Source organism: Nannospalax galili, unplaced genomic scaffold, assembly GCF_000622305.1.
Source record: "Nannospalax galili isolate Female #2095 unplaced genomic scaffold, S.galili_v1.0 scaffold225, whole genome shotgun sequence".
NCBI classification, from domain to species: domain Eukaryota; kingdom Metazoa; phylum Chordata; class Mammalia; order Rodentia; family Spalacidae; genus Nannospalax; species Nannospalax galili.
The window spans coordinates 1,572,645-1,589,966 of record NW_008352653.1 but is presented as its reverse complement, the minus strand read 5'-3'; the positions used below and the strand labels follow the sequence as shown (position 1 = coordinate 1,589,966).

General features: G+C 46.3%; 1 protein-coding gene across 4 annotated transcripts in view; it reads right to left on the bottom strand.

Moving 5' to 3' along the window:
- Positions 1-17,322, bottom strand: part of Iqsec2 (IQ motif and Sec7 domain 2) — an 89,657-nt gene that overhangs the window by 22,166 nt on the left and 50,169 nt on the right. For 3 of the 4 annotated variants that reach the window (XM_008849694.1, XM_008849695.3, XM_029554361.1), the window contains one exon: positions 654-915. In XM_008849694.1, the coding sequence (XP_008847916.1) occupies positions 654-915 (262 nt within the window). Of the gene's footprint in view, positions 1-653; positions 916-9,383; positions 10,122-17,322 lie in introns of those variants that run through there. The other variant, XM_017802353.2, reaches the window with a different exon arrangement.

Genomic DNA, 17,322 nt, shown 5'->3' with positions numbered 1-17,322 from the left:
TATATATATACAATCCCAAGCATCACAAGAAAAAAATATAGTTACCATTCAGAAACAGAATCAGAGAAACCAAAAAAGAAAAGGAAAAAATAAAGAGCAAGTAGTTGAAGGAAAGAAGAAGAAAAGGAATTCGAAGAGAGAAAAGCAAGAGGGGAGAAAGAAAAAAAAGGGGAGGGAGAGGAATGCTCGCCTAAAGTCCAAACACCTAGGCACTTCAATTAAAAGTTTTCTATCTGCCCGTAGAGGCCCTATTTTTCTAAAATGTGGTATTTTGTCCTCCCCTCCCTCCTTTTTTTCTTTTTTGGCTAGACAATGATACGATAGTACCATTCTGTGAAATGGTCAGTTTGTGTGTGCTTCCCCCCTTTATTCTGCACATCTTTGAAGACTGGGTGCAGGTCTCAGTCATCTTTCTGTCCCCAGAACCCAAGGTATGGAGTGCAATAATGTTTGCTGTGTAGGACTAGGAAACCCAGTGGGTGTGCAGTGAATGTGTGAGTTACCTCTGCAGTGACAGGTCTTGAAGCCAGTCTTTTCCAGTCTCAGCTTTACTGTCCCCGCCTAGATACCACCCTCAAGTGCTATACCCCAAACCCCCTCCTTTAGCTCTCTCTTGTAGCCTACTTTCAACCAGAGAGCCATCTCTTCTGCACCTTCTTGTCCTGCAGGTCTGTGGAGAGTTCGTAGCTGTCTGATAGAGCCTTGGAGCGCTTTATCTCCTCCTCCTCCTGCTTCCTCAGGGCGACACTGGCCGGCTGGAGGCGTGCCCGCTGAGCCCAGGGAAGGCCCACCCCAGCAGGGGGGCCCCCCATATGGCTGCTGGTGGGGGGCAGCTGGCTCAGCCGGTAGGGGGGTTGGCTCCCAGGACTATCAACCGCTGTGCTCAGGTCACTGCCTGGGGCATCACCCTCCACACTGTGGGGATGAGATAAAATGAGCCAGGATGTGACAAAAGGAGAGGCTTACTGGGCCCAACTAAGTGAATACACTAGATTCTGCCCCCAACCCATCCTCCCTTGCTTCCTCATATACACAGGGACTTAAGAGGCCCTCAAGCTGTTTCCTCATGGCCTGCACAATCCCTTCCCCCTTTCAAGTCTCTTTGATCCCACAGCCCTATCTTTATTCTCTTTCAGGCCCCTCCCGTTGGAGCTCCATCTCTGTAACTCCATCCTGAGACACCTTTCCCTCAAAGCTATCTTCTCAGTTTGTCCTCAGTCCTACTCACCCCTCACAACCTGGTCCAGACACAATCTTACCCCTAGTCACCTTCCACTCCTGGCCCTAGCAGCTCTCACTTCCTTTCTCTGATGGCTTATCTGCCCCCTCCCCAGACTTCCATCCCAAGCCCAAGCCCCTCATACCATCTCCCATGCTGTGTCCAGTTATTTCCCTTCCAGTGCCATTCCCAGAACCACCCAAGATCGGTTTTCTTGGAGTACCACCCCCTCCCAGTCTTGTCTCCTGACGCCTGAGGACCACCCCCTGTACCCTGCCCACCCAGTCTGTCCCCTCCCCCACCCAGCCCTGCCCCTGTGCCCTGCCCCTGCCCTTAGCAGCTTGGAGTCCGGGCCTGGCCAGTTCCCAGGGTTCCCAGGCTGCTGCTGCTGCTGCTGCTGCTGTTGCTGCTGCTGCTGTTACTGCTGCTGCTGCTGCTGCTGGTGGTGAGAGGGCAGGGTGAAGGCACAGGCTGGGCCACAGTGAGAAGCGCCTCCCATCCAGCATCCTCACAGGTAAAGAGCTGCCCTGCGGGGAAGCTTCCTTTTTCTCCTCATGGCCTCCTCTGCTCAGCTGGGAGAGGAGGGCAGGGGGGGTCTCAAGCAGGAAGGTGGCAGGAACTGGGCCCCAGGTCTTGCCTACTGGGGTTACCTAGATCTGTTGTTCTGCCAGACCTGCTCCCACAGTGCCATGGCAACCAGGCTGCCAGGGAATCCAGGTGGCGACAGAGCTCCAGGGCATGGCAAGGAAGCACAGAGGTGGGGAGAACCAGTAGGGCAGAGGAACGGAGAAGGAACTGGTGAGGCATGGAGGAGGTTGTGGGGGAATGGGTGTAGCTGGGACTCAAAGAATGCTCTTTTTTTTTTCCTCTGGGGAAATAGCATAAAGCTGGGGGTGGGGGTGGAGGGGTCTTGGCTTGTAAAAGGACTAAGGGGCCACTCCCTATCCTTTATTAACAGAGGCTGGAGTGCAAGTCAGAGGCAAAGTGGGTGGGTGGAGGGGCTTACCTACCAGTGCAGGAGCTTGAGCTGCCAGGCAGCTGAGTGCTCTGCTCTAGGCTGGGATTAGGGGCAATGGAGCTGGGCCCCCCCCTAGTGGGAACTCCCACTCACTGCTCATCTTGCACCCTCCCCTCCACCCTCCCCAGTCTTAGTCAGAAAGAGAGTAGATGACTGCTTTCCACCTTAAATTCTCTTTCCTCTTGGACCTCAGGGTCCCCTGATGTCACCCTCCACAGGCCAGACCAGACTAGCATTGGAGACACTCCTCTTGTCTCCCTCAGGACTGCAGGATTCTGCTCACCAATCTCTGAAACTTCTCCCCTGCCAGTACACAGCTCAAACAGCTTTGATCAACTGTCTCTTCTATTCATGAAACATCCACAGTGCCCAATGCCTACAAAAGGTAGCCTAAGTCCCAGTCATTCTGACATTGGAGACCTCTCCAAGGTACAACAGACAATGCTTCTAGAGCACTTAACATTTAGGTACCATTCTTACCACTTCACATTTGGTTGCACTTTCAAAGAACACTATAAGCTTGTTGTTTGTCTTTATTTTACACAGAAACTGAAGCCTGAAGAGGTTAGCTACCAATAATACAAGCAGGATTCAAATCCAGGCAGTGGGACTTCACAGCCCACACCCTCAATCATTAAGCAACCAGCCCCCTACTCTAATGCACTCTTGGCCTAGATCCTATTTCTCCCAAATGGTCCCCAGCACCTGCACCTCCCCCAGCTGCTCATATACTACCTTCCACCTGCAGTGCTGTCCACATCATTTTCTGCCAGTGCAATCTAAGAAATTTACTACAAGCTACTTCTGCTGAAACTCAGGTCATATGCTACTACCAAGATGCCCTGCCACTAGCCACAAATTATTGCTGATCTTGTTTATTAGTGCCTACCTGAGCACATGGCTGTCCTTTTATGGCACAGATTAGCTTTGGTAAAGAGTGACAGCTGTTTGGGTATATAACTCCCAGAATCCCAGCACAGGAAGAGAATTTGGTAATCTCTTAGCAGGCTGTCGCAGGGCATGCAGCCTAGACCAGAGTAGGTGCTTTGGGCATGAGGGAGTCACTGAATGTTCTCAGTGGCTGCTCTAAAATTCTCATGTGAAGTTGTACTATAGACTCCAGTCTCATATGCCAATCTCTTCTCCATCCTGTGGATAAGGAGAACTTTCAAACAATACAAATTAGTCTGTCTTGCTTTCTCAAAATCCTTCCACAGCTCCCCACAGCTTACTCAACAAACAGTTGAGTACCTGATGCAGCAGGCACTGTGCCTGGCACCGGCAATATAATAGCAAGCAAACGCATGAAAATGTTTCTTTAGGAAGGTGGTATTATAGTAAGGGAAGCAGATGAGAAAGAAACACACACGCACACGCACACGTACGCATGCACACACACACATGCACATGCATACTCACATAATTTCAGGTAGGGATAAATGCTAGGAAGGAAAATAAAGCAGAAGGCTAAAAGGTGTTGGTTTAATTGTGCATGTGTGCGTGCATGCGTGTGTATTTTGCTGTGGATCAAATTCAGGGTCTTATGCAGTCTGGGCAAGCACTTTACACTGAGCCATATTCCCAGCCAAATGTGCTGTTTTAGATGTGGTGTTCAGGAAGGCCTTGGGTAGGGGATGGCATAGAAGCAGAACCTTAATGTAAGAACCTTGATAGAGTGAGAGAGTGAGCTGTGTGGCTCTCTGAGACAAGAGAGTACAATCCATATAACATATCTAACATGTTTGAGGATCAAGCAGAACATTGATGTGAGAACCATGATAGAAAAAAGTGAGGGAGTGAGCTGTGTGGTTATCTGGGACAAGAGAGTACAATCCGTACAAACGTCTAACATGTCTGAGGATTAGTGTAGCCAAACTGAATGAACAGTGAGACGGGATCAGACAAGTAATGAGGGTCAAATCATGCACACTGAGCCTATGATAAAGGGATGTAACCTAACATCATCAATAAGACAGCCTCCAGCTTCCTCACCTGGCCTGAGCCCTACCCCACTGCCCCAACCTGGCCACCTTCCGCTTACCCATTCAACATTTAGCTCAGATGTGCCCTTGCACACCTGCTTGCCTTACATATCCCTCTTTTGTGCTACTGTAGGGTGCTACAGACAACTCTATCCTAGAGCAAGGTTATTAACTAGCTCACCGAGTTCTTGTAACTCACTGGGGTAGGCCTGTCAGCCCCCTTCACAGTGAAGATAGTGAGGCACAAAGGTGATGTAAGCTTGCTCAAGGTCACATACAGCTGTTAAGTGAGAAAGCAAACTCAGGGTGCAATCTCAGAGCCTAGACTGCTTTTTCATGCTTCAGTGCTTCTCCCACTCCCAGCTCTGTGCTGCCCCAGGTTCACCACTCCTTGATAATTCCTCTCTTGAGAACCTGCCCCATTTTGATTGCAAAGGGAACAGTGACAGGGACTTTAGGGTGGCAGCAAGGCCTCCCATGAGAGGACCTGGAAAAAAATGGAGATTGCTTCTGACATCATACCTACTGCTGAAGAATCTGGAGCTGGGGGTGTGGAACCCTCAAATCAGATTCTCTAAAACACTAATTACATAGAGAATCAATCTTTCACTCTCACCCTCTCCCTCTCCCCTTTTCTCTTTCTCTCTCACATGCAGATGTACAAAAACACAAGACACATTCAAAGGCCAACAAATCTAGAAACAAACAAAAATACACATCCATTCAGGCAAAGTGGCACATGCCTTTGATCCTAACACTTGAGAGGCAGAGGCAGGCAGAGCTTTATGAATTTGAAACCAGTCTGGTATACATAGTGAGTTCCATTGGCCAGAGCCACATAGTGAGACTCTGTCAAACAAACACCACCACCACAAAAAAAATACACATCAACAACCACATGGAAATAGACATGAATACATGTACACACACACACACACACACACACACACACACACACACCTATGTGCACTATCTGCTGAACTATTCTTTGGGGTGAAATGAGAGCATCTTTTACAGAGGGGGAAAATAAGCCAGGCTACAGAAATAGCCACAAAACAAAGTGGAAAGCTATGGGGCTGAGGAATAGAGGAAGTGCCGGGGAGTGAAGGAAAGCAATTCCTTCTGCTAGGGGGTGGCTGAGCAGAATAAAAATAAACTGGCACTTAACTGTGCACCTACCCCATATCAGACATTTTCCACACATTTTAATCTGCATGGCAAACATGAAGGAAGAATTGGGATTCTTACTTTACAGAGGAAGGAGAAAGGTTCTAAGAGGGAAACTGACTGCTAAAGATCTCAGAGCTACCAACTGGCAGAATGGGAATGCAGACCCAAAGCCTGTGCTGGCCCTCCTGCTGTCTTGAAGTCTTCCTGGGAGAGGGAGCTTGTGGACTGTGCCTTGCCTAGGAGGAGTTGAGAGATACAAAAGTGAGGGACTCTTATGAGTTGAGGTTCTAAGATGGGGAAAAACAGGACAGGAGGCCTCTACGGATTTGACGCTGGCCGGCCTGCCCACGATGGAGGGTGGGACACTGCCCCTTCCGATGCTATTCCTAATGGGGAAGTCTTCTCTCCCTCCTAGTCTTTATTGGTACTGCCCAGAGCCAGGAAGTCAGCAGGGAATGGGATCAGAATGCAGTTGCCATAGAAATGAATGGAGACTGTTGCTATGGATACCATAAGAAGAGGGAATGTTGAGGACTATCCCCATGACAACTTAGGTTGGAAGGGAAGGAGACTAGAAGCTAGAGAAAAGAAAACAAGGAGGTCAGGGTACCTAGATGGAGCCACAGGCTCTGGGCTCTGGAAAGAAAAAAAAAAAACTGGGCAAGGAAATTGGAGCCAGCAGAGAGTGGCAGGGGACACTAAGAAACAGCAGACACTGCTTCTGACAGCTTTTCTGCACGTTATTTTTTGCTGCCCAATCCCAGTGCCACGGAGATCCCAATTCTGAGTCCAGTCTGGATTAGTACAGGGGCTAACAGGGGAGAAAGAGGCTAGCTAACAGTGACTGGATAGACAGTGGGAAAGTGGACTCTGGACGCCCACAGATCTGGGTTAAACCTTAAAAATAGTAATCATGGGCTGGAGAGATGGCTCAGCGGTTAAGAACACTGGTTGTTCTTGCAGAAGACCCAGGTTCGAACCCCAGCACCCACATAGCAGCTAACAACTGTCTGTAACTCCAGTTCCAGGGGATGTGACAGCCTCTTCTGTCTTCTGTGAGCACTGCATGGCATAGGTGCACTTAACCTACATGCAGGCAATATACGCATACACATAAAATAAAAATAATAAATAAAATTTTGTTTTTGGTCTTTTTGAGACAGGGTCTCCCCATAGCCCCAGCTGTCCTGGAACTTACTATGTAGACCAGGCTGGCCTTGAACTCACAGAGATCTGCCTGCCCCTGCCTCCCAAGTGCTGGGATTAAAGGTGTGCGCCACCATGCCTGGCCAAAAATTTTTTAAAAGTTAAAAAAAATAGTAATCATTTATCAAGTATCTTCTTTTTGCTAGGCTTAGTAACTGTGCAAGGTTTTCTCCCTGAAGGAGATTGGAAACTGAGGTACAGAGAGATGAATTCAGTTGGCCAAAGTCTCAGAACTTAGCAGCAGTGGAGCCAATTTTTTTAAGTGTATCTGAGAGCATGGGCCTGTCATGCTCCAGGCTCTGGCTCTGGGTTCAATCCCAACTGCACACACACGAGAGAGAGAGAGCGAGAGAGAGAGAGAGAGAGAGAGAGAGAGAGAGAGAGAGAGAGAGAGAGAGAGAGAGAGAGAGAGAGAGAGAGAGAGAGAGAGAGAGAGAGAGAGAGAGAGAGAGAGAGAGAGAGAGAGAGAGAGAGAGAGAGAGAGAGAGAGAGAGAGAGAGAGAGAGAGAGAGAGAGAGAGAGAGAGAGAGAGAGACAGAGAGAGAGAGACAGAGAGACAGAGAGACAGACAGAGACAGACAGAGAGACAAACAGAGAGACAGAGACAGAGATCTGCACACAAAGCTCATGCTCTTCCCGTACCCTTATAGATCTGGCTGACCTAGGACAGAAGATCCACAGAACTAGAGTGAACTTTACAAACTAGCTGTAAGACCCACCCAGCCCCTGTAAAGTGAAGCTCAGGCAGTGAAAGTGACTTTTCCCAGGAGAAAATTTCCCATCTCCTAGGTTAGAATTCCACTTTGAGCTACAGAAGCTTCTCACTCTGCCCTGTGTGCTCCAAACATAGAGAACAACAGGCAACTGGCAATTCTTCAACTATGGTAAGCTCATCACCTTTCGGGGCTTGCACTCATAGACTTCTTTTGTTCTTCCTGTTCAGAATGCTTTTTCTCCTCTTCATTTTTGGACTTAACTGGCCTAGGTGAGCTCATGTTCACCATGCAGTACCCTGAGCAGGCAGGTCCTCTAGCCAAGTCAGTTCTGACTTACTCTCACTCTCCCAAAACCTGGCAGGGTTAGGTACTGCCTCCTGTGTGTCTCATGCACACACATCACATGGTGGCCCTTACCACCAGCTAACTTGTGATTCTCTCTTGAAGTATCCATCGCCCACTCTTGGCTCCCATACCTGTTTTCTAAGGACAGTGGTCTGGTATAATTCACTTTCATGACACCACCATGCCCAGGTCAGGCCCTAATACATACTTGCTGCTCAACAGTCACATTGTTCCCTGATACCACAGGTAGAAATCACATATGTCTATATGTGTATGACCATCTGTTACCCTAGAAGCCACAGCCCACATGTTCAAAAGTCACCCATGTCCCACTCTTGTGATTAGATTCACCAGGTACATGTATAGAGACTGCCAAGTACATAAAGTCAGAACCCCACATGGCAACCTCACATTCTCAGACTTCCTCATGCCCAGCCAGGCTCACGTAATCACATTTTCTCAGATACACAGTAGCTCACAGTCTCTCACTACTGTGAGACCTGTGTAGCCTCACACAAAACACATACACAGATGCACAGACAAATGGAGACGTATTTGTCACCCAATGGATATAAGCCTGATCCCTTCCCACAGCACAGACCCTCTGTTTGATCAAGTCAATTGGGTTCCCAGAACAGGAGTTTCCACTCCTACAGCTTCTAGGATGACTGTCCGTCTTTGACTTGCCCTCTTCCTTCATTCAGTTGACCTGCCCACTTCCTTCTATCTCCAGTCAAATAAAGGAGAGATGATTTCCTTCTCCCAACCACAGGTCACCTAGATTCACACACCCTAGAGAGACAGTTGAACATAGCAATTACTCACCATTCCCCAACTTATCCCGGAGCCCTCCACAGGGTTTTGTCCATGTTGTCCCTGTTTCCCGTAAATACCTTCTCACTTGCCACATAATCAAATATTTCCCCATCTTTAAGGTCCAATTCCTATCCTCCCAGCAAGCCCTCCTGGACCCTACCCCTCCCCACCCACCTTGCCATCTGTCAACATAGACACATCTTGGGAGGGGGGACAAATTCATAAAGCTCACTGTCTTCTTTCCTGGTAGCACCCTTTAAGGAGTGTCTTACCTTCTAGCCTGGTGAAGGAAATATTTAGAGTCATGTGAGGGAAATGGTTTCCTCTTAGATTTAGAGATTCCTAAGGTTGTAGTACAGAACCAAGGAGTCTCAATATCACAGAATATTAAAATCATATCATCAGAAAATTTTAAATGACAGAATTATGAAATCTTAAAATCATAGGACTGGGGAATCTAAGTATCACAGCAGTGTAGAAATCACAGAATTGCATAAAATGTGTCCCAGAATCATCATATCTTAAAAAGCTCATAATTACAGCTTTTTAAAATGGTAGCATCTCAGATTCAGAATGTCAGAGCTAGAAGAACTCTGGTGACCCTGGTCAAACCACCCTCTCCATTTTCCAGATGGGGAAACTATGTATCACAGAGGTCAAGGGCCACGTCCAAAATTGGCCAGTTCAAGGATACTTCAGGCTAGTTCACTGAAGAAGGTAACAAGTGTGCTCATGTTGGGAAATAGTCACATGTTTCTTTATTGAATGACTTTTGGATGTTGACAGTACCACAAATCAAACCCTACTCTGTCTCCTGGCCCATTATCAGCCCTGGATAGGAAAGAAGGCAAGGTTCTGGTGGGGATGGAGACAGGGAAATGGGGTGGGGTGGAACATACATCAGACAGAGAGAAGAGATCAGCTTTTATTGATGGAAATTCCTTTATACACAGCAACACACATGCTGAAAGGTGTTTTCCTCCTGATCATGTTTACAGAGCACTATGGGAGTGACCGAGGGCATGAGGTGAGGCCTTCAAGCAGTGGAGGAAATGGCAGCTATGGCCACAGCAAGGATATGAGTGATGGGGGAGTAGGCAGGCTGGTTTCCTGCCCCCGTCTGGTCCTCTGAGCCCTAGGCACCCTGCATCTCTGTTTGTGCTCACAGAGGACAGAGGTAGGTCCTTGGGATGTCATTTGGAGACCTCTCCAGTAGTGGCAGGCTCCAGGGTGCCTGGGAAGTAGGAGTATAGGTGCAAGAGGGTCCGGGTTCCAAGCTTCAAGCTCCAAGCTCTGCTGCTTCTCCCACATTTTAGTCAGACCTAAGGCTCCAGTTCTTTTTAATTCAGGGGCTGAAGCCTAGAGGAGACAGTGGGGGAAGCAAGGAGGGGGGTATTCCAAGAAGGAGGTCAGGGAGGAAAGAGCATGATGCTTGCCCATCAGGTTCCTGAAGCAGGGGACAGGGTCCCATGGGGAAATTCACAGGGGCTGGAGTGGGGGCTGGTTAAGGCTTTTGCTTCTGCATAGAAAATGGCCCTTGTCCTCTCAGTTACCGAGAGGAGGGACTACTGCATTCGGAGGCTGGACAGCAGAACTGGTGAGCGTCTTCCTCTTCCTCTTCCTCAGTTTCCTCCTCCTCCTCCTCTTCCCTGGGGCCAGGAAGGGCAGGGTAGAGGCCACAGGCAGGGGTGACAGAGAGAGGCAGAGGCATTAGTTTGCAGAGCAGGGGAGATACATGAAGGGCCAGAACTGGTAGGTGGGGCTAGGATGGGGGATCCAAATGGGGAAGCCAGTGTGACACATTATCCAGGGGTACACCCAACTCAGTCTCCAAGGAGTCTATTGCTGGTCCCCTCTTGGAACAGCCCTGCCCATACCCAGCCTGGACTTAATTTTAAGGTCACCCCCAAAGTATAGAAACAACATTTCTGACTCTGACAGGTACCCAACCTTCATTTTAATACAAATAATGGCAACCTGCTCCACTCTAGAACTTTGTCTACATCATCTCATCAAACCTCTACAACAATTCTGCAAAGTAACATTTTAGAAATAAGGGAATTGAAGCTCAGAGAAGTTAGATAAATTAACCAAGGCCATATATACAGCTGGGAAAAAACTAGGCAGGATTTGAATTCAGAGTTATTAGAGCTTCGGGTCTCAGACTCAGGCCTACCAGGTTCTATGGGTGAACTTAGTGCTAGGACTAGAAATCTACCTTACCCTTATAGGGCAAACATTTGTATTTCCTTAAGAGTCAAGGTCAGAAAGAAAAACAAGGAGATGCTTAGAAACTGAGTATGGAAAGTACACAGCTTTAGAAGCAAAGAGACCTGAGTTAAAGGGTTAGGGATGTAGCTCAATGTTAGAGCTTTTACCTATCTTATGCAAGGACCTAGGTTCCACTCCAGCACCTAAAAAAAAGAAGAAAAAAGACCTGGACCTAAATCCAGGCTCTACAGTTGCTTCCATGGGCATTTTATTGCCCATATGGGGAGTTGTTTCCTGATCTGTAAAATAGGGTTCATGAGGACAACTCCCAAGACTGATTGTTGTAAGGTATAGAACAGACATCAAATGCCTAGCAAACAGGAACAATAAGGAATTATAGCAATGGGGAATTTTGTTAACTGTTTCTAAACAGAATCTCATTCCCCAGGGGTCAGACTGCACGACAGTCACTGGAATGGGGCTACAGTTTCATGGCGTATAGGAAAAGGCAGTAGGGCTGAGAGGGGACTAGATGCCTTGGAAGTGAAAAGGAAATCTTCTGGGGACAAGAAAATGTCCCCATTCCCAGACTCCTCAGCTCAGAGAATGTAGGAACTATGGAATCCAGGGAAAGAGGAGGATACTATGGAATCCAGGGAAAGAGGAGGATCAGGAAGAGATGAGAAGGAAAACTGACAGGCAGGGAAAGGCACAGTGATCCACCTGATAGACAGACAAGCACATGCATGAACACACAAACACCATTCTTCAATTCAAAACTCCCTCTAACACACTGTTCCACACATTCACTGAATCACCGAAATTACATGAACCAGGGCTCAAGTCCTGAGCATCTTAGTTTCCCATTTCTCATCTATGCAACACAATAAAAGTTCCATAGCTCTCAAGATTGCCATGAAGAAAAAGTGATAGTCCCATTTCCCTTATAAAAGACAGATTCCTGCTACTTCTCCCTTGGATATTACAAGTCACCCCTTTCTCTCTACTTTCCTAAGCCACGTTAACCTCCCTAAAGTTCACCTTTTTTGTTAAATATTTTATTATTTTTATTTTATGTGTATGAGTGTACTACCTGCATGTATGCAAGTACACCAGTGCCATGCAGTGTCTGTGGAGGCCAGAAGAGGGTGACTGATACCCTGGAACTGGAGTTAAGGATCGTTAGCCACCATGTGGGTGCTGGGAACCGAACCCAGGTCCTCTGCAAGGGCAGCCAGTTCTCTTAACTGCTGAGCCATCTCTCTATTCCCACCCCTCTCCCCAAGTCTCCAAGTTCACCTTTAAGCACCAATCTCCAGTCTCTTCTGTTCCAACACCCATTTTGGCTCCAGAGTTGTCTGCTGGATAAAGTTCAGACTCCAAGTTGGCATTCAAGTATCTGTCAACATATGGCCTCACCTGGTTTTTCTGGACAGATGAACCCAAAAAGGCCTAAGTTTCAATACCAGCCCCACCATCTACTAGTTGGGTAGGCTGAGATTCATTTCTTCACCAGTCTAGGACTTATTTCCCTTATCTACAAAATGAGTAAATACATTTCCTGTAGGATATGGAAGATTAAATGAATCTAAGAATGCCAAAACATCCATCACATGGTAACTACTATCATGACTGTTAGTGTTGGTGTTATCAGCATTGTCCTACTCACTCATGCTTGGCTTTCATCAAACTAGCTGGTTCATCACTCCACCTGCATGCCCAGATTTTCATGCCTCAGTGCCTTTGCAGATTTTAGTTCCTATCTGAATTTCATGACTCTGTTCAAATGCTGCTTCCTGGGAGAGGTGCTTCCTGACTCCCAGCCACAAGTACTCTTTGCTTCTGCCTGGCCCCAGCATTCACATGCTTGGTCAAGGTTCTTTGTCAACTGCTTTAAACTTTCCTGAAGCATTCCTTTCACCAATCTCCTTAATGCCCCTATATGCCAACCACCATTGCTTTCCTTCTCTGGGAGAAAGAGGGGTCCCCTATACTATTTAAGGCTATTTTCCTACCTGGGCTCTGGAGCCAATCTCTACTCCCTCCTCCACAACAACCATTCCTTCTATCTCCTAGATTCTCAACTTCTCTCTTTGTTGCCTCCTTCCTATCCTCATTTATAGAAGCTCAAGTCTCTCCCATATACCCTCTACCTGTCCCCATTTCCCCCTCTGTCCCTTTCTCCTCTTCACAGTTAAACTTTCTAAAAATTTTATTTCTTTATTTACTTTTATTCTATGTGTATGAGTGTTTTGCCTGCATGTATGTAGGTGCACCACATGCCCCGAGGAAGCCAGAAGAGGGCATCATATCCCCCAGAATTGGAGTTACAGATGGCTGTTAGCCACCATGTGGGTGCTGGGAACTGAACCCAGGTCCTCTGCAAGAGAAGTCAGTACTCTTAACCACTGAGCCATCTCTTCAGCCCCACAGCTAACCTTGAGAAATTTGTCTATACTGGCCATCTCCACTTTGGTACCTCCTAACAGCTCTTCAACCTACTGCAATCTGCCTCTGCAAGGAAAATGTTCTTAGGAAGGTTGCCCAGGACTTCCAGATGGCTAAAGTCAATAGAGTCCCTTCTGCCCTCTTCACCAAGATTTGACACTCTTAACAAGGCCACTTCCTTCCTCAGTGAGTCACTGTTTCCTTCCATTTCCCTAAACCATCCCTCCACCTCTTCTGTCCATTCTTTTATGTGGGTACCTCTTCTACAGTTCTTCTCTTTCATCTCACTCTCCTTCAGTGATGCTGTTTTATTCTATAACTTCAAGTATGAGTGTGTGTGTGTGAGAGAGAGAGAAAGAGAGAGAGTGTGTGTGTGTGTGTGTGTGTGTGTGTGCGTGTGTGTGTTTGACTGCATGTACATGAGTGTACCGCCTGCACCTGTATAAGTGCATCCATGTCGTGTTGTGCCTGCAGAGGTCAGAAGAGAATGTCGGATTTCACTGGAACTGGAGTTACAGACAGTTGTTAGCTGCCATTTGGGTGTTGGGAATTGAACCAAGGTCCTCTGCTGGCTGCCAGTGCTCTTAAACCGCTAAGCCATCTCTCCAGCCCCTCAAGGGTGGCTTTGTCTAGTAGAGATCTCTCTGCTGGGTCTCAGACCAATCAAGCCTAATGATGACCCACAGGTCAGCTCCAACAGGATAGTCCTTATAGCCCTCAGATGTCAGAGGGACCTCTCTCACAACTTTACCACTGTAACCCTGGCCTTGTGTATCCCCCACCTTTGTGAAAGATATTTCCATATACCTAGTTACTTTTGCCCAAAACACATCTGGGAGTTATCCTGTCAGGCATGTCCAACCTTTTGACATTTTGACACACGCTGTCATCTACAAAATTCACATTTGGAAAATTATCATGCAATCATGTCACAAAAAAATTGCAAAAGTCTCATAACGTTTTAAGTAAGTTTAAGATTTTGTGTTGGACCACATTCATAGCAATACTTGGCCAAATGTGTCCCACAGGCTGAAGGTTGGACACTCACACTTGCTTCTTCCTGTCCCCTTAGCAAGTCAGTCACCAAAGCCTGCTCATTCTACCCCCGAAATAGCTCTAACATTCTGGACATAACCAGCTGCTGGCACCTTATCTTCTTACTCCTTTTGCCCCTTATTCAACCTTTCTCAAATCAGACTGGCCCCCTGCTGTCTCTCAAACACATGGTCTAGAACATCATCTCCTAAATATGTACATGGCTCACTGCTCCAATCTACCTCTTCTATGCCAATCTCAAATTAAGCCATCCACTGGCCTCTATATACATAATCCAATTTTTTAGACAGGGTCTCATGTATCTAGGCTGATCTTAACTTTCTGTGTAGTCAAGGATGATCCTGAACTCCTGATCCTCCTGCTTGTACTCCCCAAGTGCTAAGATTACAGGTCTGTGCCACCACACCTAGCTATAATTAATTTTTCACACTGACTGTGATATTTCTAAAACACAAATTTTTCAAAATCATACACCCATTTAGAATCCTTTCACATGACTTTTTTTTTTTTACTGATAATTTTGGCTCTCAGCCTTTCAGGGGGGATACCAATCCTTTATGCATTTAATGAACTATCTTGCCCATAAAAAATATGCACATAGGGGCTGAAGAGATGGCTCAGCAGTTAAGAGCACTGGCTGCTCTTGCAGGGGACCCAGGTTTGGTTCCCAGCACCCACATGGCAGCTAACAACTGTCTGTAACTCCAGTCCCAGGAGATCCGACAGCCTCTTCTGACCTCCGCGGGCATTGCACAACACAGGTGCACTTACCTACATGGAGGCAATACACGCATACACATAAAATAAAAATAATAAACATTTTTAAAAAGCTTAAAAAATATTTTTAAAACTATACTCATAGTTATAAACATACAGCATTTTGTATTCAATTTCAGGAGGTTCATGGGTCCAGTTAGGCCCTGGGAGCCATGCATGCCATCTTTTGCATATGCTATTCCTTCTGCCTAAAATGTTCTTCCACATTTTATCTACCTGTTCCTAGCTAATTCTTATTTACCTTTTAAGACTCAGCTCTCAGGTTGAGTTTACCTGTGTGAGTCCTGGACTAGGCTAGATCCCTTCCTCTGGGCTCCTATTTCCTTACTCCATTATGTTCTCTTTTGTCATAGGCCTTTACAGTCTCCCCAACTAACTGGGAATTCATGGAGGATAACAACCATTACCCCATATAGGCAGTACTCCGTAAGTGTCTACTGAAATAAGTACCAATAATAGCAACTCTACTGAGTGCCCATTAATGTCAGGCACTTAGTGGTGTCAGTTCTGGATAGAATCATCTGAATGGGCTCAATTACTCCTTAGTCAATAAAACCCATGGTGTTGTTGGTCATGTTCTATACTTAACAGAGAAAAAAGGAAGCTCAGAGATGTGTGAAGTGAGTTGTTCAAGGTCATCCACTCTGAGAGTTGGGATAGAGATTGCCATGAATACCATGGCAAGCAGTGGTACACTATGCCTTACTGCTCTGGACTGTGAGGTTAGAAGATAGCAAAAGAAGAGAACCAAGAACTAGGGCTGGGGCTCCTGACCTAGGTTCCATTTTCCAAGACCTCCTTTTATGTTAACTCCCATATCATTCATGCCAAGACCAGGCAGCTGGCTGTCTCCTTATGATGCAAGATCCCCCATCCCAACAATTCTAAGCTCCTCCAATTCTTATCCTCTTCTTCCCCAAATCCTACCTGCTATGGTCAGGCCCAGTCTTTGTTTCAGAACCATCTTCACACACTTACATTGCTACACACTTGGCTAGGAGGAAAACAAAATTTGTTCTACTATAGTTGACAGTCACCCTGCAGTTTTACATGTGCCATGTCCAATCCTAAAAAAAAATTGTCCTGTAGCCAGGCGTGATGGAGCATACCTTTAGTCCCAGCACTAAGAGGCAGGAGGATCTTTGTGAGTTCAACGCCAGCCTGGTCTACATAGGGAGTTCCAGGCCAGCTGGATCTACAGGGAGACCCTGTCTCAAAAAGATCAAAAAAAGGCCGGGCGTGGTGGCACACGCCTTTAATCCCAGCACTCGGGAGGCAGAGGCAGGTGGATCTCTGTGAGTTTGAGGCCAGCCTGGTCTACATAGCAAGTTCCAGGTCAGCTGGGGCTACAGGGAGACCCTGTCTCAAAAAGACCAAAAAAAAAAATTGTCCTGATAGGTAACTAGGCATTAGCCTCATGACAAGATTGAAGAAAGAGATGCCCAGAAACTAAATGACTTGTCCAAAGTTACAGAGATAGTAAGTGGAAAAACTTGAACTTCAATAAACTGACTCAACTATTTTTCCCCCATAGGGTCATTATGCTTGGAAGAATAGATAAGACCATTTTTCATAAAGGAGGAAGATGAAGAAAAGCTATCATTTTTCAACTCATAACAAATGTCCCCTCCTATAAGAAGCCTTCCCTAGCTGCCAAATGGAGTCATATGCCTCTCTTCTGGTAACCAGCTCAGCCTAAATCTGTCCCATTCCAAACCACATCTATGCTTTCATTCTCCCGGTTGGACTAGAGCTTCCTGAAGAAAGTAGGACCAGATACAATTCATCTCAATATCCCATCAAAGTTTAGTACAAAGCCTCGCCTAAGGAGGTAAGACAAAAACATTGGGTGACTGAATGAGGTGGTATTTGAACTAATTATTAAAAGGAAAAGGCAATTTGAACAGCTGAGTACAGGGAAAGGTATAGAGGAGGAAGGAAATGAATTATAAAAAGTGAAAAAATAGGATCAAGAACAAGGACCAGTAATTTTAAGTTATGATAGGGTTTGTATAACATGTTTTCATTATGACTAGGGGGAGGGGTTCTTTTCCGGATCTTACCTTTAGGCCTGTTATGCAGCTGGCTTTTCTCATACAGTAAGTCTTGGAAGATCATGCCATACACAGACATATACATTTTACTTTTGCTCTAATACAAAGTAATCTATAGGATAGGTTATATTATTGACTAAAAACTATTCCCTACCACAGACATTTAGGCTATTTTAAATTTTTGCTATGCAATCAATGTTGCAGTGACTATCTCTGTTTCTGTCTGGAGTACTATTAAAGGATGAATTCCTAAAAGTTGACCTTTAGGTCAAAGGAATGTATATACGTGTGTGTGTGTTTGTGT